At 41.7% G+C, this 23954-nt stretch overlaps 1 protein-coding gene across 1 annotated transcript in view; it reads left to right on the forward strand.

The window, feature by feature from the left end:
- The first annotated feature begins 1397 nt into the window (after positions 1–1397).
- The window catches only part of lrp6 (low density lipoprotein receptor-related protein 6), a 47560-nt gene continuing 25003 nt past the window's right edge, over positions 1398–23954 (forward strand). The window contains exons 1-3 of the mRNA XM_067426873.1: positions 1398–1643; positions 21241–21640; positions 21733–21930. Of these exons, the coding sequence (XP_067282974.1) occupies positions 1589–1643; positions 21241–21640; positions 21733–21930 (653 nt within the window). The 5' untranslated portion in view covers positions 1398–1588. The remainder of the gene's footprint in view (positions 1644–21240; positions 21641–21732; positions 21931–23954) is intronic.

The raw sequence follows: 23954 nt of genomic DNA on the forward strand, positions 1-23954 counted from the left end.
AATCTGGTAGGACTACAGTATGTTTGTTAGCCTAGCTAGTTTTGTGTAAAATCATGTCATTGGTCCATTTGTTGAAAATAAAAGGTGTTTAATTCTGGAAAAAAATTATTCTGATTTTTAATGACTGAGGAGGGAAATGTGATTTTTTTTGGACGTTTGACGTGCATAATGATGTGGTGTATTTAGAAAATTAACTATTTTTAAAAACAAATTCCAAATTGAAATATTACCAAATAATCCCAGAAATGTTTTTGTGCTAACGTCTTGAGAACAATATTAAAGATAATAACTTTGAACGAACCAGAAGAACTAACATTGACAGAACGTTTCCCGTTCTGTAATATACACAAATATAGAATAATATTAATTTTTAAACCAATTCCATTTGGTCTGTTATGGTTGAGAATAAAAGCTAAACGTTTAATTCTGGGAAAAATTCTGAAAATAATAAAAGGTCATAATGCCTGAGGAGGGAAATAGTTTTTTGTTGTTGTTGTTGTTGGTTTGACTTGCATAAAGATGTGGGCTATTCAGAAAATGTATGCAGCTATAAGATTACCGTATTTATTAAATCAATGTTATAATCAAGTTAAAAGTAATCTTTAAAAAAGTAATCCAAAACTAGTCAGATTACATTACATAAAATTAGTCATCTAGATTACATTACTAACTGGTAGAAGTTTGTTTTACGGCTAGTTTTGTGTAAAATCATATTATTGGTCCATCATGGTTGTGAATAAAAGGTTTTTAATTCTGAAAAAGAAAAAACATGTTGGTTTTTAATGACTGAGGAGGGAAAAATGATTTTATTTTGTATGTTTGACGTGCATGATGTGGGGTATTTAGAAAATTAGCAACTTAAAAAAAAAAATATCTAAATTGAAATATTACCGAATAATCCCAGAAATTACCCAAATAATGTTTTTGTGCTAACGTTTTGAGAACAATATTAGAGGTTAATAACTTTGAACGAACCAAAAGAACTAACTTTGACAGAACATGTAGAATATCCCTATGCGAGTGATATTAATTAACAACGATCTCTTGACTGAGAGAAAGTCTGAAAACACACATATTCGGTGATATTGGGGAATAAATGAGAGACGATGAATAATAAGTGCGTATTAATGAAGTGTAATTCATTAATGGTTTTGCTTTGTGTGTTGTTTTGTGTTTCGGGCCGCATCACGAACCCCTGCGCGAAAAACTAGTCCCATTGGAATGCGCTTCCCTGGCTTTATTTGCGCGTCAATGACGCTCGCGACGCTCCACACCCCACATTTAACCGTTTGTCCCGCGTCTCCGTCGCACTACGATCCGATACAGATGAAGAAAGTGAGGCGAATGAGGTAAAATCAGGAAACGGTGGGTGATTGTAAGCGGAGCCAGGATCCGAATAGCCGCGCGGAAGGTTTTTGGGAAGTCCGGGCATTTTTCCCGTGAGCGGAAGGAGACGGACGGACGCACGGACGCACTGAAACAATCAAATCCATGAAAAACCGCAACGGAGAATCAACGCGAAGAATCCGAATCCCAGACACGCGCAGCCGGAGCGATGCGAGCGACGCGGCGCGGCTGAGCGTTGAAGATGTCCGCCGCACTACAGAGTCTCTTACTGTGCACTTTGTGTTTGCAGATACGGGGTGAGTTTCATTAACGTTACGAATCGCGTTAACGATTCCCTGGATCGAATCTCTGTAACGTAAATACGTGCGCGAGCGCGCCGGTGTGTGTGTTTGTGTGTGAGAATCAGTCGCGTTGTTTCGTTGAATCAGTGCTGATGTTCAGTGTGTGTGTTGATGGTGTGTGTCGTGTTTGTTTGTGTTCGTGTGTGAGCCGCGGCCGTGTGAATCTCGGCATCAAACTCGCTCGTTTTTCAGCCGCAACGACACAAACCATTGATTATCTCCCGATATCGGTCCTTTCTGTGGCCTGTGAGTGTGTTTTGTGTGAGAGAAGCTCTTATGCTTCAGTTTGTGAAGTTACACACTCGATTCTTTCGTTGTGTTTTATTCGCTCGTGTGTGTGTGTGTGATTCACTCTTACAAAATAAAGACTTTTAAAGGGATAGTTCCCATAAAAATGAAACTTACCCCATGATTTACTCTCCCTTAATTCATCCTAGGTGTGTATGACATTTTTCTTTGAGATGAACACAATCAGAGTTATATTAATAAATGTCATGACTCTACCAAGCTTTATAATGACAGTGAATGGGTGCATACGATACATCCATCATAAAAGTGCATCCATCCATCATAAGCCATTATAAAATTGCATCTATCCATCCACCATAAGTCAATCAATCAATCAACTTTATTTATATAACGCTTTTACAATCACGATTGTGTCAAAGCAGCTTCACAGTGTCATACGTGCATCTATCCATCATAAAAGTGCATCTGTCTATCATCCAAGGCCTTTTGAAGCAATGCGTTTGTGTAAGAAAAATATCCATATTTAAAACTTTACAAACTGATCTCTAGCTTCCGCTAACTGTAGTCCGCGGGTTGACGAGAGACTGGCGTTCCCCGTGTACCGTAAGTTCCGGCGACGAGCACGGGAGCAAAACAAAACGTGGCTCTCGTGAGAACCAGCATATTCTCACTGGAGCGTCCTCCATCTTACGCGGGAACGCCAGTCTCTCGTCAACGTGCGGACGACAGTTAGCGATTACAGTTAGTAAAGTTTTAAATATGGATATTCGTATGCAAACACATCGATTTGCAGAGCCGTGTGGAGCAGTTATATGATGGATGGATGGATAGATGCACTTTTTGATGGATGGATGGATAGATGCACTTTTTGACGGCTGGATGGATAGATGCACTTTTTGATGGATGGATGGATAGATGCACTTTTTGATGGATGGATGGATAGATGCACTTTTTGACGGATGGATGGATGGATGGATAGATGCACTTTTTGATGGATGGATGGATAGATGCACTTTTTGATGGATGGATGGATAGATGCACTTTTTGATGGATGAGTAGATGCACTTTTTTGATGGATGGATGGATAGATGCACTTTTTTGATGGATGGATGGATGGAAAGATGCACTTTTTGATGGATGGATGGAAAGATGCACTTTTTGATGGATGGATGGATAGATGCACTTTTTGATGGATGGATGGATAGATGCACTTTTTGATGGATGGATGGATAGATGCACTTTTTGATGGATGGATGAATGGATAGATGCACTTTTTGATGGATGGATAGATGCACTTTTTGATGGATGGATGGATAGATGCACTTTTTGATGGATGGATGGATGGATGCACTTTTTGATAATTGGATAGATAGATGCACTTTTTGATGGATGGATGGATGGATAGATGCACTTTTTGATGGATGGATAGATGCACTTTTTTGATGGATGGATGGATAGATGCACTTTTTGATGGATGGATGGATAGATGCACTTTTTGATGGATGGATGGATGGATGCACTTTTTGATAATTGGATAGATAGATGCACTTTTTGATGGATGGATGGATAGATGCACTTTTTGATGGATGGATGGATAGATGCACTTTTTGATGGATGGATAGATGCACTTTTTGATGGATGGATGGATAGATGCACTTTTTGATGGATGGATGGATGGATGCACTTTTTGATAATTGGATAGATAGATGCACTTTTTGATGGATGGATGGATAGATGCACTTTTTTGATGGATGGATGGATAGATGCACTTTTTTGATGGATGGATGGATAGATGCACTTTTTTGATGGATGGATGGATAGATGCACTTTTTGATAATTGGATAGATAGATGCACTTTTTGATGGATGGATGGATGGATAGATGCACTTTTTGATGGATGGATAGATGCACTTTTTTGATGGATGGATGGAAAGATGCACTTTTTGATGGATGGATGGATAGATGCACTTTTTGATGGATGGATGGATGGAAAGATGCACTTTTTGATGGATGGATGGATAAATGCACTTTTTGATGGATGGATGGATAGATGCACTTTTTGATGGATGGATGAATGGATAGATGCACTTTTTGATGGATGGATAAATGCACTTTTTGATGGATGGATGGATAGATGCACTTTTTGATGGATGGATGGATGCACTTTTTGATAATTGGATAGATAGATAGATGCACTTTTTGATGGATGGATGGATGGATGGATAGATGCACTTTTTGATGGATGGATAGATGCACTTTTTTGATGGATGGATGGATAGATGCACTTTTTTGATGGATGGATGGATAGATGCACTTTTTGATGGATGGATGGATAGATGCACTTTTTTGATGGATAGATGCACTTTTTTGATGGATGGATGGATAGATGCACTTTTTTGATGGATGGATGGATAGATGCACTTTTTTGATGGATGGATTGATAGATGCACTTTTTGATGGATGGATGGATAGATGCACTTTTTTGATGGATGGATGGATGGATAGATGCACTTTTTGATGGATGGATGGATAGATGCACTTTTTTGATGGATGGATAGATAGATGCACTTTTTTGATGGATGGATGGATAGATGCACTTTTTTGATGGATGGATGGATGGATAGATGCACTTTTTGATGGATGGATGGATAGATGCACTTTTTTGATGGATGGATAGATAGATGCACTTTTTTGATGGATGGATGGATAGATGCACTTTTTGATGGATGGATGGATAGATGCACTTTTTGATGGATGAGTAGATGCACTTTTTTGATGGATGGATGGATAGATGCACTTTTTTGATGGATGGATTGATAGATGCACTTTTTGATGGATGGATGGATAGATGCACTTTTTGATGGATGGATAGATAGATGCACTTTTTTGATGGATGGATAGATAGATGCACTTTTTTGATGGATGGATGGATGGATAGATGCACTTTTTTGATGGATGGATGGATAGATGCACTTTTTTGATGGATGGATGGATAGATGCACTTTTTTGATGGATGGATTGATAGATGCACTTTTTGATGGATGGATGGATAGATGCACTTTTTGATGGATGGATAGATAGATGCACTTTTTTGATGGATGGATAGATAGATGCACTTTTTTGATGGATGGATAGATGCACTTTTTTGATGGTTGGATAGATAGATGCACTTTTTTGATGGATGGATTGATAGATGCACTTTTTGATGGATGGATGGATAGATGCACTTTTTGATGGATGGATGGATAGATGCACTTTTTGATGGATGGATGGATAGATGCACTTTTTGATGGATGGATGGATAGATGCACTTTTTGATGGATGGATGGATAGATGCACTTTTTGATGGATGGATAGATAGATGCACTTTTTTGATGGATGGATAGATAGATGCACTTTTTTGATGGATGGATAGATGCACTTTTTGATGGATGAATGGATAGATGCACTTTTTGATGGATGAGTAGATGCACTTTTTTGATGGATGGATGGATAGATGCACTTTTTTGATGGATGGATGGATTTATGCGTTTTTTTGATGGATGGATAGATGCACTTTTTGATGGATGGATGGATAGATGCACTTTTTTGATGGATGGATAGATGCACTTTTTGATGGATGGATGGATAGATGCACTTTTTTGATGGATGGATAGATGCACTTTTTGATGGATGGATGGATGCACCTTTTGATGGATGGATAGATGCACTTTTTGATGGATGGATGGATAGATGCACTTTTGATGGATGGATAGATGCACTTTTTGATGGATGGATGGATAGATGCATTTTTTGATGGATGGATGGATGGATAGATGCACTTTTTGATGGATGGATAGATGCACTTTTTGATGGATGGATAGATGCACTTTTTGATGGATGGATGGATAGATGCACTTTTTGATGGATGGATAGATGCACTTTTTGATGGATGGATAGATGCACTTTTTGATGGATGGATAGATGCACTTTTTGATGGATGGATAGATGCACTTTTTGATGGATGGATAGATGCACTTTTTGATGGATGGATGGATAGATGCACTTTTTGATGGATGGATAGATGCACTTTTTTGATGGATGGATGGATGGATAGATGCACTTTTTGATGGATGGATAGATGCACTTTTTGATGGATGGATGGATAGATGCACTTTTTGATGGATGGATGGATGGATAGATGCACTTTTTGATGGATGGATGGATAGATGCACTTTTTGATGGATGGATGGATAGATAGATGCACTTTTTTGATGGATGGATAGATGCACTTTTTTGATGGATGGATAGATGCACTTTTTTGATGGATGGATAGATGCACTTTTTTGATGGATGGATAAATGCACTTTTTTGATGGATGGATAGATGCACTTTTTGAAGGATGGATGGATAGATGCACTTTTTGATGGATGGATGGATAGATGCACTTTTTGATGGATGGATAGATGCACTTTTTGATGGATGGATGGATAGATGCACTTTTTTGATGGATGGATAAATGCACTTTTTTGATGGATGGATAGATGCACTTTTTTGATGGATGGATAGATGCACTTTTTGATGGATGGATAGATGCACTTTTTGATGGATGGATGGATAGATGCACTTTTTGATGGATGGATAGATGCAATTTTTTGATGGATAGATAGATGCACTTTTTGACGGATAGATGGATAGATGCACTTTTTGATGGATGGATAGATGCACTTTTTTGCTGGATGGATAGATGCACTTTTTGATGGATGGATGGATGCACTTTTTGACGGATGGATGGATAGATGGATAGATGCACTTTTTGATGGATGGATAGATGCACTTTTTTGCTGGATGGATAGATGCACTTTTTGATGGATGGATGGGTAGATGCACTTTTTGATGGATGGATGGGTAGATGCACTTTTTGATGGATGGATGGATGGATGGATGGATAGATGCACTTTTTGATGGATGGATAGATGCACTTTTTTGCTGGATGGATAGATGCACTTTTTGATGGATGGATGGGTAGATGCACTTTTTGATGGATGGATGGATGCACTTTTTGATGGATGGATAGATGCACTTTTTGATGGATGGATAGATGCAATTTTTTGATGGATAGATAGATGCACTTTTTGACGGATGGATGGATAGATGGATAGATGCACTTTTTTGATGGATGGATAGATGCACTTTTTGATGGATGGATAGATGCACTTTTTTGATGGATGGATGGATAGATGCACTTTTTTGATGGATGGATGGATAGATGCACTTTTTTGATGGATGGATAGATGCACTTTTTGATGGATGGATGGATAGATGCACTTTTTTGATGGATAGATAGATGCACTTTTTGATGGATGGATGGATAGATGCACTTTTTTGATGGATGGGTAGATGCACTTTTTTGATGGATGGATGGATAGATGCACTTTTTTGATGGATGGATGGATAGATGCACTTTTTTGATGGATGGATGGATAGATGCACTTTTTTGATGGATGGATGGATAGATGCACTTTTTTGATGGATGGATGGATAGATGCACTTTTTTGATGGATGGATAGATGCACTTTTTGATGGATGGATGGATAGATGCACTTTTTTGATGGATGGATGGATAGATGCACTTTTTTGATGGATGGATGGATAGATGCACTTTTTTGATGGATGGATAGATGCACTTTTTGATGGATGGATGGATAGATGCACTTTTTGATGGATGGATGGATAGATGCACTTTTTTGATGAATGGATAGATAGATGCACTTTTTGACGGATGGATGGATGGATGGATAGATGCACTTTTTGATGGATGGATGGGTAGATGCACTTTTTGATGGATGGATGGGTAGATGCACTTTTTTGATGGATGGGTAGATGCACTTTTTTGATGGATAGATAGATGCACTTTTTTGATGGATGGATAGATGCACTTTTTTGATGGATGGATGGATAGATGCACTTATTTGATGGATGGATGGATAGATGCACTTTTTTGATGGATGGATGGGTAGATGCACTTTTTTGATGGATGGATAGATAGATGCACTTTTTGACGGATGGATGGATGGATGGATAGATGCACTTTTTGATGGATGGATGGATAGATGCACTTTTTGATGGATGGATAGATGCACTTTTTTTGATGGATGGATGGATAGATGCACTTTTTTGATGGATGGATGGATAGATGCACTTTTTGATGGATGGATGGATGGATAGATGCACTTTTTTGATGGATGGATGGATAGATGCACTTTTTGATGGATGGATGGATGGATAGATGCACTTTTTGATGGATGGATGGATAGATGCACTTTTTGATGGATGGATAGATGCACTTTTTTTGATGGATGGATGGATAGATGCACTTTTTTGATGGATGGATGGATAGATGCACTTTTTGATGGATGGATGGATGGATAGATGCACTTTTTGATGGATGGATGGATGGATAGATGCACTTTTTGATGGATGGATGGATGGATAGATGCACTTTTTTGATGGATGGATGGATAGATGCACTTTTTTGATGGATGGATGGATAGATGCACTTTTTTGATGGATGGATAGATGCACTTTTTTGATGGATAGATAGATGCACTTTTTGATGGATGGATAGATGCACTTTTTTGATGGATGGATGGATAGATGCACTTTTTTGATGGATGGATGGATGCACTTTTTGATGGATGGATTGATGGATAGATGCACTTTTTGATGGATGGATGGATAGATGCACTTTTTGATGGATGGATGGATAGATGCACTTTTTGATGGATGAGTAGATGCACTTTTTTGATGGATGGATGGATAGATGCACTTTTTTGATGGATGGATAGATGCACTTTTTGATGGATGGATGGGTAGATGCACTTTTTTGATGGATGGATAGATGCACTTTTTGATGGATGGATGGATGGATAGATGCACTTTTTGATGGATGGATGGATAGATGCACTTTTTGATGGATGGATGGATAGATGCACTTTTTGATGGATGAGTAGATGCACTTTTTTGATGGATGGATGGATAGATGCACTTTTTTGATGGATGGATAGATAGATGCACTTTTTTGATGGATGGATGGATAGATGCACTTTTTGATGGATGGATGGATGGATAGATGCACTTTTTGATGGATGGATGGATAGATGCACTTTTTGACGGATGAATGGATGGATAGATGCACTTTTTGATGGATGGATGGATAGATGCACTTTTTTGATGGATGAGTAGATGCACTTTTTTGATGGATGGATGGATAGATGCACTTTTTTGATGGATGAGTAGATGCACTTTTTTGATGGATGGATGGATGGATAGATGCACTTTTGATGGATGGATGGATAGATGCACTTTTTGATGGATGGATAGATGCACTTTTTTTGATGGATGGATGGATGGATAGATGCACTTTTTTGATGGATGGATGGATAGATGCAATTTTTGATGGATGGATGGATGGATAGATGCACTTTTTGATGGATGGATGGATGGATAGATGCACTTTTTTGATGGATGGATGGATAGATGCACTTTTTTGATGGATGGATGGATAGATGCACTTTTTTGATGGATGGATGGATAGATGCACTTTTTTGATGGATGGATGGATAGATGCACTTTTTTGATGGATGGATAGATGCACTTTTTTGATGGATGGATAGATGCACTTTTTTGATGGATGGATAGATGCACTTTTTGATGGATGGATAGATGCACTTTTTTGATGGATGGATGGATAGATGCACTTTTTTGATGGATGGATGGATGCACTTTTTGATGGATGGATTGATGGATAGATGCACTTTTTGATGGATGGATGGATAGATGCACTTTTTGATGGATGGATGGATAGATGCACTTTTTGATGGATGAGTAGATGCACTTTTTTGATGGATGGATAGATGCACTTTTTTGATGGATGGATAGATGCACTTTTTGATGGATGGATGGGTAGATGCACTTTTTTGATGGATGGATAGATGCACTTTTTGATGGATGGATGGATGGATAGATGCACTTTTTGATGGATGGATGGATAGATGCACTTTTTGATGGATGGATGGATGGATAGATGCACTTTTTGATGGATGGATGGATAGATGCACTTTTTGATGGATGGATGGATAGATGCACTTTTTGATGGATGGGTGGATAGATGCACTTTTTGATGGATGGATGGATGGATAGATGCACTTTTTGATGGATGGATGGATAGATGCACTTTTTGATGGATGAGTAGATGCACTTTTTTGATGGATGGATGGATAGATGCACTTTTTTGATGGATGGATAGATAGATGCACTTTTTTGATGGATGGATGGATAGATGCACTTTTTGATGGATGGATGGATGGATAGATGCACTTTTTGATGGATGGATGGATAGATGCACTTTTTGACGGATGAATGGATGGATAGATGCACTTTTTGATGGATGGATGGATAGATGCACTTTTTGATGGATGGATGGATAGATGCACTTTTTGATGAATGGATGGATAGATGCACTTTTTGATGGATGGATGAGTAGATGCACTTTTTTGATGGATGGATGGATAGATGCACTTTTTTGATGGATGAGTAGATGCACTTTTTTGATGGATGGATGGATGGATAGATGCACTTTTGATGGATGGATGGATAGATGCACTTTTTGATGGATGGATGGATAGATGCACTTTTTTGATGGATGGATAGATGCACTTTTTTGATGGATGGATGGATAGATGCACTTTTTTGATGGATGGATAGATGCACTTTTTGATGATGGATGGATAGATGCACTTTTTTGATGGATGGATAGATAGATGCACTTTTTGATGGATGGATGGATAGATGCACTTTTTGATGGATGGATGGGTAGATGCACTTTTTTGATGGATGGATGGGTAGATGCACTTTTGTGATGGATGGATAGATGCACTTTTTGATGGATGGATGGGTAGATGCACTTTTTTGATGGATGGATGGATGGATGGATGGATAGATGCACTTTCTTGATGGATGGATGGATAGATGCACTTTTTGATGGATGGATGGATGGATGGATAGATGCACTTTTTGATGGATGGATGGATAGATGCACTTTTTTGATGGATGGATGGGTAGATGCACTTTTTTGATGGATGGGTAGATGCACTTTTTTGATGGATGGGTAGATGCACTTTTTGATGGATGGATGGGTAGATGCACTTTTTTGATGGATGGATGGATGGATAGATGCACTTTCTTGATGGATGGATGGATAGATGCACTTTTTTGATGGATGGATGGATGGATAGATGCACTTTTTGATGGATGGATGGATAGATGCACTTTTTTGATGGATGGGTAGATGCACTTTTTTGATGGATGGATGGGTAGATGCACTTTTTTGATGGATGGATGGATGGATGGATAGATGCACTTTTTGATGGATGGATGGATGGATGGATGGATAGATGCACTTTTTGATGGATGGATGGATAGATGCACTTTTTTGATGGATGGGTAGATGCACTTTTTTGATGGATGGATGGGTAGATGCACTTTTTTGATGGATGGATGGATGGATAGATGCACTTTTTTGATGGATGGGTAGATGCACTTTTTTGATGGATGGATGGGTAGATGCACTTTTTTGATGGATGGATGGATAGATGCACTTTTTTGATGGATGGATAGATGCACTTTTTTGATGGATGGATGGATGGATAGATGCACTTTTCTGATGGATGGATAGATGCACTTTTTGATGGATGGATGGGTAGATGCACTTTTTTGATGGATGGATGGATGGATGGATGGATGCACTTTTTGATGGATGGATGGATGGATGGATAGATGCACTTTTTGATGGATGGATGGATAGATGCACTTTTTTGATGGATGGGTAGATGCACTTTTTTGATGGATGGATGGGTAGATGCACTTTTTTGATGGATGGATGGATGGATGGATAGATGCACTTTTTTGATGGATGGGTAGATGCACTTTTTTGATGGATGGATGGGTAGATGCACTTTTTTGATGGATGGATGGATAGATGCACTTTTTTGATGGATGGATAGATGCACTTTTTTGATGGATGGATGGATGGATAGATGCACTTTTCTGATGGATGGATAGATGCACTTTTTGATGGATGGATGGGTAGATGCACTTTTTTGATGGATGGATGGATGGATGGATGGATGCACTTTTTTGATGGATGGATGGATAGATGCACTTTTTTGATGGATGGATAGATGCACTTTTTTGATGGATGGATGGATAGATGCACTTTTTTAATGGATGGATAGATGCACTTTTTTGATGGATGGATAGATGCACTTTTTTGATGGATGGATGGATAGATGCACTTTTTTGATGGATGGATGGATGCACTTTTTTGATGGATGGATGGATGCACTTTTTTGATGGATGAATGGATAGATGCACTTTTTGATGGATGGATGGATAGATAGATGCACTTTTTTAATGGATGGATAGATGCACTTTTTTGATGGATGGATAGATGCACTTTTTTGATGGATGGATAGATGCACTTTTTTGATGGATGGATGGATGGATGGATGCACTTTTTTGATGGATGGATGGATGCACTTTTTTGATGGATGGATAGATAGATGCACTTTTTGATGGATGGATGGATAGATGCACTTTTTTGATTGATGGATGGATAGATGCACTTTTTGATGGATGGATGGATGGATAGATGCACTTTTTTGATGGATGGATGGATAGATGCACTTTTTTGATGGATGGATGGATAGATGCACTTTTTGATGGATGGATGGATGGATAGATGCACTTTTTGATGGATGGATGGATAGATGCACTTTTTGATGGATGGATAGATGCACTTTTTTGATGGATGGATGGATAGATGCACTTTTTTGATGGATGGATGGATGCACTTTTTGATGGATGGATGGATGGATAGATGCACTTTTTGATGGATGGATGGATGGATGGATGCACTTTTTGATGGATGGATGGATAGATGCACTTTTTTGATGGATGGATGGATGGATAGATTCACTTTTTGATGGATGGATGGATAGATGCACTTTTTGATGGATGGATAGATGCACTTTTTGATGGATGGATAGATGCACTTTTTGATGGATGGATGGATAGATGCACTTTTTTGATGGATGGATGGATAGATGCACTTTTTGATGGATGAATGGATAGATGCACTTTTTGATGGATGGATGGATAGATGCACTTTTTGATGGATGAATGGATAGATGCACTTTTTGATGGATGGATGGATGGATAGATGCACTTTTTGATGGATGGATGGATGGATAGATGCACTTTTTGATGGATGGATGAATGGATAGATGCAGTTTTTGATGGATGGATGGATAGATGCACTTTTTTGATGGATAGATAGATGCACTTTTTGATGGATGGATGGGTAGATGCACTTTTTTGATGGATGGATGGATAGATGCACTTTTTGATGGATGGATGGGTAGATGCACTTTTTGATGGATGGATGGACAGATGCACTTTTTGATGGATGGATGGGTAGATGCACTTTTTGATGGATGGATGGACAGATGCACTTTTTTGATGGATGGATGGATAGATGCACTTTTGATGGATGGATGGATAGATGCACTTTTTTGATGGATGGATGGATAGATGCACTTTTTTGATGGATGGATGGATAGATGCACTTTTTGATGGATGGATGGATAGATGCACTTTTTGATGGATGGATGGATAGATGCACTTTTTGATGGATGGATGGATAGATGCACTTTTTTGATGGATGGATAGATGCACTTTTTGATGGATGGATGGATAGATGCACTTTTTGATGGATGGATGGGTAGATGCACTTTTTGATGGATGGATGGGTAGATGCACTTTTTGATGGATGGATGGGTAGATGCACTTTTTTGATGGATGGATAGATGCACTTTTTGATGGATAGATAGATGCATTTTTTGATGGATGGATAGATGCACTTTTTGATGGATAGATAGATGCACTTTTTGATGGATGGATGGATAGATGCACTTTTTTGATGGATGGATAGATGCACTTTTTGATGGATGGATGGATAGATGCACTTTTTGATGGATGGATAGATGCACTTTTTGATGGATAGATAGATGCACTTTTTGATGGATGGATGGATAGATGCACTTTTTTGATGGATGGATAGATGCACTTTTTGATGGATGGATGGATAGATGCACTTTTTGATGGATGGATGGGTAGATGCACTTTTTGATGGATGGATGGATAGATGCACTTTTTGATGGATGGATGGGTAGATGCACTTTTTGATGGATGGATGGATAGATGCACTTTTTTGATGGATGGGTAGATGCACTTTTTGATGGATAGATAGATGCACTTTTTGATGGATGGATGGATAGATGCACTTTTTGATGGATGGATGGATGGATGCACTTTTTGATGGATGGATGGATAGATGCACTTTTTGATGGATGGATGGATGGATGGATGGATGGATAGATGCACTTTTTGATGGATGGATGGATGGATAGATGCACTTTTTGATGGATGGATGGATAGATGCACTTTTTGATGGATGGATAGATGCACTTTTTTGATGGATGGATGGATAGATGCACTTTTTTGATGGATGGATGGATGCACTTTTTGATGGATGGATGGATGGATAGATGCACTTTTTGATGGATGGATGGATGGATGGATGGATGCACTTTTTGATGGATGGATAGATAGATGCACTTTTTTGATGGATGGATGGATGGATAGATTCACTTTTTGATGGATGGATGAATGGATAGATGCACTTTTTGATGGATGGATGGATAGATGCACTTTTTGATGGATGGATGGATGGATGCACTTTTTGATGGATGGATGGATAGATGCACTTTTTTGATGGATGGATGGATGGATAGATTCACTTTTTGATGGATGGATGAATGGATAGATGCACTTTTTGATGGATGGATGGATAGATGCACTTTTTGATGGATGGATGGGTAGATGCACTTTTTTGATGGATGGATGGATAGATGCACTTTTTGATGGATGGATGGGTAGATGCACTTTTTGATGGATGGATGGACAGATGCACTTTTTGATGGATGGATGGGTAGATGCACTTTTTGATGGATGGATGGACAGATGCACTTTTTTGATGGATGGATGGATAGATGCACTTTTTTGATGGATGGATGGATAGATGCACTTTTTTGATGGATGGATGGATAGATGCACTTTTTTGATGGATGGATGGATAGATGCACTTTTTGATGGATGGATGGATAGATGCACTTTTTGATGGATGGATGGATAGATGCACTTTTTGATGGATGGATGGGTAGATGCACTTTTTGATGGATGGATGGGTAGATGCACTTTTTGATGGATGGATGGGTAGATGCACTTTTTGATGGATGGATGGATAGATGCACTTTTTTGATGGATGGATGGATAGATGCACTTTTTGATGGATGGATGGATAGATGCACTTTTTTGATTGATGGATAGATGCACTTTTTGATGGATAGATGGATAGATGCACTTTTTGATGGATGGATGGGTAGATGCACTTTTTGATGGATGGATGGGTAGATGCACTTTTTGATGGATGGATGGGTAGATGCACTTTTTGATGGATGGATGGATAGATGCACTTTTTTGATGGATGGATGGATAGATGCACTTTTTGATGGATGGATGGATAGATGCACTTTTTGATGGATGGATGGATAGATGCACTTTTTGATGGATGGATGGATAGATGCACTTTTTTGATTGATGGATAGATGCACTTTTTGATGGATGGATGGATAGATGCACTTTTTGATGGATGGATGGGTAGATGCACTTTTTGATGGATGGATGGGTAGATGCACTTTTTTGATGGATGGATAGATGCACTTTTTGATGGATAGATAGATGCATTTTTTGATGGATGGATAGATGCACTTTTTGATGGATAGATAGATGCACTTTTTGATGGATGGATGGATAGATGCACTTTTTTGATGGATGGATAGATGCACTTTTTGATGGATGGATGGATAGATGCACTTTTTGATGGATGGATGGGTAGATGCACTTTTTGATGGATGGATGGGTAGATGCACTTTTTTGATGGATGGATAGATGCACTTTTTGATGGATGGATGGATAGATGCACTTTTTGATGGATGGATGGGTAGATGCACTTTTTGATGGATGGATGGGTAGATGCACTTTTTTGATGGATGGGTAGATGCACTTTTTGATGGATAGATAGATGCACTTTTTGATGGATGGATGGATAGATGCACTTTTTGATGGATGGATGGATGGATGCACTTTTTGATGGATGGATGGATAGATGCACTTTTTGATGGATGGATGGATGGATGGATAGATGCACTTTTTGATGGATGGATGGATGGATAGATGCACTTTTTGATGGATGGATGGATAGATGCACTTTTTGATGGATGGATAGATGCACTTTTTTGATGGATGGATGGATAGATGCACTTTTTTGATGGATGGATGGATGCACTTTTTGATGGATGGATGGATGGATAGATGCACTTTTTGGATGGATGGATGGATGGATGCACTTTTTGATGGATGGATGGATAGATGCACTTTTTTGATGGATGGATGGATGGATAGATTCACTTTTTGATGGATGGATGGATAGATGCACTTTTTGATGGATGGATAGATGCACTTTTTGATGGATGGATAGATGCACTTTTTGATGGATAGATAGATGCACTTTTTGATGGATGGATAGATGCACTTTTTTGATGGATGGATGGATAGATGCACTTTTTGATGGATGAATGGATAGATGCACTTTTTGATGGATGGATGGATAGATGCACTTTTTGATGGATGGATGGATGGATGGATAGATGCACTTTTTGATGGATGGATGGATGGATAGATGCACTTTTTGATGGATGGATGAATGGATAGATGCACTTTTTGATGGATGGATGGATAGATGCACTTTTTGATGGATGGATGGGTAGATGCACTTTTTTGATGGATGGATGGATAGATGCACTTTTTGATGGATGGATGGGTAGATGCACTTTTTGATGGATGGATGGACAGATGCACTTTTTTGATGGATGGATGGATAGATGCACTTTTTGATGGATGGATGGATAGATGCACTTTTTGATGGATGGATGGATGGATAGATGCACTTTTTGATGGATGGATGGATAGATGCACTTTTTTGATGGATGGATAGATGCACTTTTTGATGGATGGATGGATGGATAGATGCACTTTTTGATGGATGGATGGATAGATGCACTTTTTGATGGATGGATGGATAGATGCACTTTTTGATGGATGGATGGATAGATGCACTTTTTGATGGATGGATGGATAGATGCACTTTTTGATGGATGGATGGATGGATAGATGCACTTTTTGACGGATGGATGGATGGATAGATGCACTTTTTGATGGATGGATGGATGGATAGATGCACTTTTTGATGGATGGATGGATGGATAGATGCACTTTTTGACGGATGGATGGATGGATAGATGCACTTTTTGATGGATGGATGGATGGATAGATGCACTTTTTGACGGATGGATGGATGGATAGATGCACTTTTTGATGGATGGATGGATAGATGCACTTTTTGGATGGATGGATGGATGGATGCACTTTTTGATGGATGGATGGATAGATGCACTTTTTGATGGATGGATGGATAGATGCACTTTTTGATGGATGGACAGATGCACTTTTTGATGGATGGATGGATGGATGCACTTTTTGATGGATGGATGGATAGATGCACTTTTTGATGGATGGATGGGTAGATGCACTTTTTGATGGATGGACAGATGCACTTTTTGATGGATGGATGGGTAGATGCATTTTTTGATGGATGGATGGGTAGATGCACTTTTTGATGGATAGATAGATGCACTTTTTGATGGATGGATGGATGGATAGATGCACTTTTTGATGGATGGATGGATGGATGCACTTTTTGATGGATGGATGGATAGATGCACTTTTTGATGGATGGATGGATGGATGGATGGATAGATGCACTTTTTGATGGATGGATGGATGGATGCACTTTTTGATGGATGGATGGATAGATGCACTTTTTGATGGATGGATGGATGGATGCACTTTTTGATGGATGGATGGATAGATGCACTTTTTGATGGATGGATGGATGGATAGATGCACTTTTTGATGGATGGATGGATGGATGGATGCACTTTTTGATGGATGGATGGATAGATGCACTTTTTGATGGATGGATGGATAGATGCACTTTTTGATGGATGGATGGATGGATAGATGCACTTTTTGATGGATGGATGGATGGATGGATGCACTTTTTGATGGATGGATGGATAGATGCACTTTTTGATGGATGGATGGATAGATGCACTTTTTTTCATGAGTTCGGGATGGATTGGCCAGATACTGTATCCTACATCACAGATCAGCCGCTGCGTATGAATCAGTGTCGTGAGGTTTTCAGGCAGTGGACTCGCACCATATGTCAGTAACAATAGAGAAAACTATAAAGTGACATTTGTCCCTTATTTTACCTTAAAGTCCCTTTGTAACAGGCACGTATGTTTTATTTATTTTCTGTTATCATTTACAGCGGTCGTGCATTACTGCCGCGCGCTGCTCTGAGTGCAGCATAAGTCCTCATAACTGTTCGTTATTTCATGTTCTTAAACGTGTTTGTGTAAAACAATTCCGTGATCACGGAAAGCAGGGCCCTAATATTAGCAACACAGCTCACAATGACAGTGTTCAGTTTTATTGCTGTCTTAATTACATTACGTTTGGCAGACGCATTTATACATTAATACATCCTGTTGTCAATAAATTACCTTTCTGTAAGTTTTGGCCAATGCCTGACATCATCTACCCAATGTTCCCTTTCACCAGACATTTTATTTAATGTGCAGGATCCGCTTTCTTTGAAATGTCATTAGAGGACACCGGCAAGTGTCACACCGTCACGCACTTCGCAGGCACGCAGTAATGGCGGCAGGCAAGATGGCGGCGCCCATAAAGTTTGCGGCGGATTTGTGTATAGGAGTCCTTCAGGTGTTTTAGCAAACGTTCGTGTGTGTTGCCCTGAGGAGAGGCTTCCGTCGGCCACTCTGCCATAAAGCCCCAACTGGTGGAGGACTGCAGTGATGGCTGACTTACTCCATCTTTCTCCATCTCTGCATCTCTGGAGCTCAGCCTCAGTGATCTTTGGGTTCTTCTTTACCTCTCTCACCAAGGCTCTTCTCCCCGATGGCTCAGTTTGGCCAGACGGCCAGCTCTAGGAAGGGTTCTGGTCGTCCCAAACGTCTGCCATTAGGGATTATGGAGGCCACTGTTCTCTTAGGAACCTTAAGCGCAGCAGAAATGTTTTTGTAACCTTGGCCAGATCTGAGCCTTGCCACAGTTCTGTCTCTGAGCTCTTCAGGCAGTTCCTTTGACCTCCTGATTCTCATTTGCTCTGACCTGCACTGTGAGCTGTAAGGTCTGATATAGACAGGTGTGTGGCTTTCCTAATCAAGTCCAGTCAGTATAATCAAACACAGCTGGACTCAGAAGGTGTAGAACCATCTCAAGGATGAGCAGAAGAAATGGACAGCACCTGAGTTAAATATATGAGTGTCACAGCAGAGGCTCTGAATACTGAGGAAAATGTCAACAATTCTGTGTTTTTCTATCAATAGGGCTTGGGCGCCGCGTTGCATTCTGGGACGTTGCGGCCATGTTGATGGCCTCGCGGATGTAAACACACAGCAAGTCGAATAAGGAGAAGCAGAGTTGGGAGAAAGACAAAACATGTTAAAATCCTGAAAGGGATGTGGAATTTACCGGGATACGTTAAATAGGGAAGACAGGGACCGCTATAGAGACAAAATCAGAACTATTAAAGTTTTGGATCCACATGCATTTCCAAAGAAAGAGCGGAGCACCGACGACGACGAAAACTTTATTTTGTTGGTCCCCAACAGACGTTCTACTGACTATAAGTAACTTTGCAACTACAATTCAACTTATTCTACTAACCCGAACCCCAACACACATAACCATAACCTACAGTCTACTAATACTCTAATTAGTGTTAGTTGACATGCTGTTGAAAACGTAGTAGAATGTTTAAAGTGGACTATCGAAATAAAGTCTAACCGAAACGTATATATTATTATTATTATTATTATTATTATTATTATTATAAGAAATTGCACTGCCTCCGTTTTTTTGTTATTAATGTTATTGTTTACTATATTTATAATTTGCTCTTCCTCCACTTTCTGTGTCTTTCGTTGTTATTTTATAGATACCTATTTATTTGCTTATATAGTATTGACAGAATTTATTTTTTTAAAAAGTGTATTTATTATTGTTATATAAAGTGCACTCCGTTATATAAAGTGCAACAACTTGCACTCTTTTGCACTCCGTTTTCTGTGTTCATTTTTTATTTGTAACCTTTTACCTTGAAGCATTTCACATTTCTGTGTTCTCAGGTTGCACTACTTGCAAATAAACACTAAAAAACATCTGATTGTGTGACAATTCTTGCTTTTTGCACATCGTACTGTTATTACTTCTTGTCCGTGGTTGCGCCTCCAAGCATGAAAGCGGTGGAAGTTAATCCATTTTCGACATTTCCCATGGTGATTATGTGTTGCGCTGTTAATGCAGCAACGGTTTACCATAGTTGAAATAACGGCAAAATAATCAAATTAAGACACACGACTGAGAGGGAGTACGTCTATAAACAGTGCGCAGTAGTCCGAGTAGCAGTAAAGGATGCCATCAACATGGCCGCCACGCCAAGTAATGACGTCATGACGCCCTATAAGAGGTGCTGTATGTACAGTAATGGGAAAAAAAAGACCTTAAATTATTTTAGAAAATGGCTGCAATATAACAGAGTGACAAATGTAAGGGGGTCTGAATACTTTCCATACCCACTGTAAATCTCAGGTGTGTGTGTGTGTGTGTGTGTGTGTGTGTGTGTGTGTGTGAAGTTTTAGCTCAAAATACCCCCACATCATGTATTATTGTCTGTGTCTCTTTAAATGCAAATGATCTGCTGCTCCCCCGCCCCCTTCCAGAAGAGGGTGGAGCCTTTAAACGAACTTCAGATGCTCCATCAACAACAAAACGGCTAATCTCACTCAGAATCTCTCTCTCTCTCTCTCTCTCTCTCTCTCTCTCTCTCTCTCTCTCTCTCTCTCTCTCTCTCTCTCTCTCTCTCTCTCTCACACTCTCTCACTCTATCGCTCTCTCTCGCTCTCTCTCTCTCTCTCGCTCTCTCTCTCTCCAGGCTTGCCGCTCCTCCTGTATGCGAACCGCCGGGACCTGCGATTGGTGGATGCGGCTCAGGGTCGGGCGAATGCGACGGTGCTGATTGGTGGGCTGGAGGATGCGGCGGCGGTGGACTTCGTGTTTGCGCAGGGCCTGGTGTTCTGGAGCGATGTGAGTGAGGAGTCCATCCGGGTCACGCGGGTCAACGGGTCCTCGGCCGGCTCCGCCCACTCCACCGTTGTCTCTGGACTTGCCTCTCCCGACGGCCTGGCCTGTGATTGGCTCGGCAGTAAGCTCTACTGGACAGACTCTGAGACCAACCGCATCGAAGTGGCCGAGCTGGACGGGTCGCTCCGGAAGGTTCTGTTCTGGCAGGATCTGGACCAGCCACGGGCCATCGCTCTGGATCCGGGCCGAGGGTGAGTACTCACACACACACACACACACACTCACTCTGACACACACACACCAGCGTGCAGTAAGAGTGTGTGGTTTCCACGCGTGTGTTCAGGTTCATGTACTGGACGGACTGGGGCGAGGTCCCGAAGATCGAGCGAGCCGGAATGGACGGCACTCGGCGCTCCGTCGTCATCGACTCCGAGATCTACTGGCCCAACGGCCTGACCCTCGACTACAGCCAGCAGAAGCTCTACTGGGCCGACGCCAAGTTCAACTTCATCCACCGCTGCAACCTGGATGGCTCCGGCAGGTGAGACACACACACACACGCACGACTCTCTCGTGCACTCTCGCACACACAAGCACAACTCTCTCGTGCACTCTCGCACACACACGCACAACTCTCTCGTGCACTCTCGCACACACAAGCACAACTCTCTCGTGCACTCTCGCACACACACGCACAACTCTCTCGTGCACTCTCACGCACACGCACAACTCTCTCGTGCACTCTCGCACACACACGCACAACTCTCTCGTGCACTCTCGCACACACACGCACAACTCTCTCGCGCACACACGCACAACTCTCTCGTGCACTCTCGCACACACAAGCACAACTCTCTCGTGCACTCTCGCACACACAAGCACAACTCTCTCGTGCACTCTCGCACACACAAGCACAACTCTCTCGTGCACTCTCGCACACACACGCACAACTCTCTCGTGCACTCTCGCACACACAAGCACAACTCTCTCGTGCACTCTCGCACACACACGCACAACTCTCTCGTGCACTCTCACGCACACGCACAACTCTCGTGCACTCTCGCACACACACGCACAACTCTCTCGTGCACTCTCACACACACGCACAACTCTCGCGCTCGCACACGCACAACTCTCTCGTGCACTCTCGCACACACAAGCACAACTCTCTCGTGCACTCTTGCACACACGCACAACTCTCGTGCACTCTCACGCACACGCACAACTCTCTCGTGCACTCTCGCACACACGCTCAACTCTCTCGTGCACTCTCACGCACACGCACAACTCTCTCGTGCACTCTCGCACACACACGCACAACTCTCTCGTGCACTCTCGCACACACGCACAACTCTCTCGTGCACTCTCGCACACGCACAACTCTCTCGCGCACACACGCACAACTCTCTCGCGCACTCTCGCGCACACGCACAACTCTCTCGCGCACTCTCGCACACACACGCATAACTCTCTCGCGCACTCACGCACACGCACAACTCTCTCGCACACACACGCACAACTCTCTCGTGCACTCTCTCGCACACACGCACAACTCTCTCGCGCACTCTCTCACACTCACACAACTCTCTCTCACACTCACACAACTCTCTCGCACACAAGCACAACTCTCTCGCACACACACGCACAACTCTCTCGCACACACAAACACACAACTCTCTCGCACACACACGCACAACTCTCTCGCACGCACTCGCACACACGAACGCACAACTCTCTCACATAAACACGCACAACTCTCTCGCGCACTCGCACAACCAGACACTACTCTCTCTCGCACAGGCGCACTCTCGCACACGCACAACTCTCGCACACTCTCGCACCAGACACTACTCTCTCTCGCACAGGCGCACTCTCGCACACGCACAACTCTCGCGCATTCTCTCGCACACGCACAACTCTCGCACACTCTCGCACCAGACACTACTCTCTCTCGCACAGGCGCACTCTCGCACACGCACAACTCTCGCACGCACAACTCTCTCGCACACGCACAACTCGCGCGCACTCTCGCACGCACAACTCTCGCACGCACAACTCTCGCATACTCTCGCACCAGACACTACTCTCTCTCGCACAGGCGCACTCTCGCGCACGCACAACTCTCGCACACTCTCGCACCAGACACTACTCTCTCTCGCACAGGCGCACTCTCGCACACGCACAACTCTCGCGCGTTCTCTCGCACACGCACAACTCTCGCACACTCTCGCACCAGACACTACTCTCTCTCGCACAGGCGCACTCTCGCACACGCACAACTCTCGCACGCACAACTCTCGCACACTCTCGCACCAGACACTACTCTCTCTCGCACAGGCGCACTCTCGCACACGCACAACTCTCGCACGCACAACTCTCGCACACTCTCGCACCAGACACTACTCTCTCTCGCACAGGCGCACTCTCGCACACGCACAACTCTCGCGCGCGCGCTCGCACACGCACAACTCTCGCGCACGCACAACTCTCGCGCACTCTCGCACGCGCTCGCACACGCACAGCTCTCGCGCGCGCTCGCACGCACAGCTCTCGCGCGCGCTCTCG

The sequence above is a fragment of the Pseudorasbora parva genome, chromosome 20, assembly GCF_024679245.1.
Source record: "Pseudorasbora parva isolate DD20220531a chromosome 20, ASM2467924v1, whole genome shotgun sequence".
Lineage (NCBI taxonomy): Eukaryota > Metazoa > Chordata > Actinopteri > Cypriniformes > Gobionidae > Pseudorasbora > Pseudorasbora parva.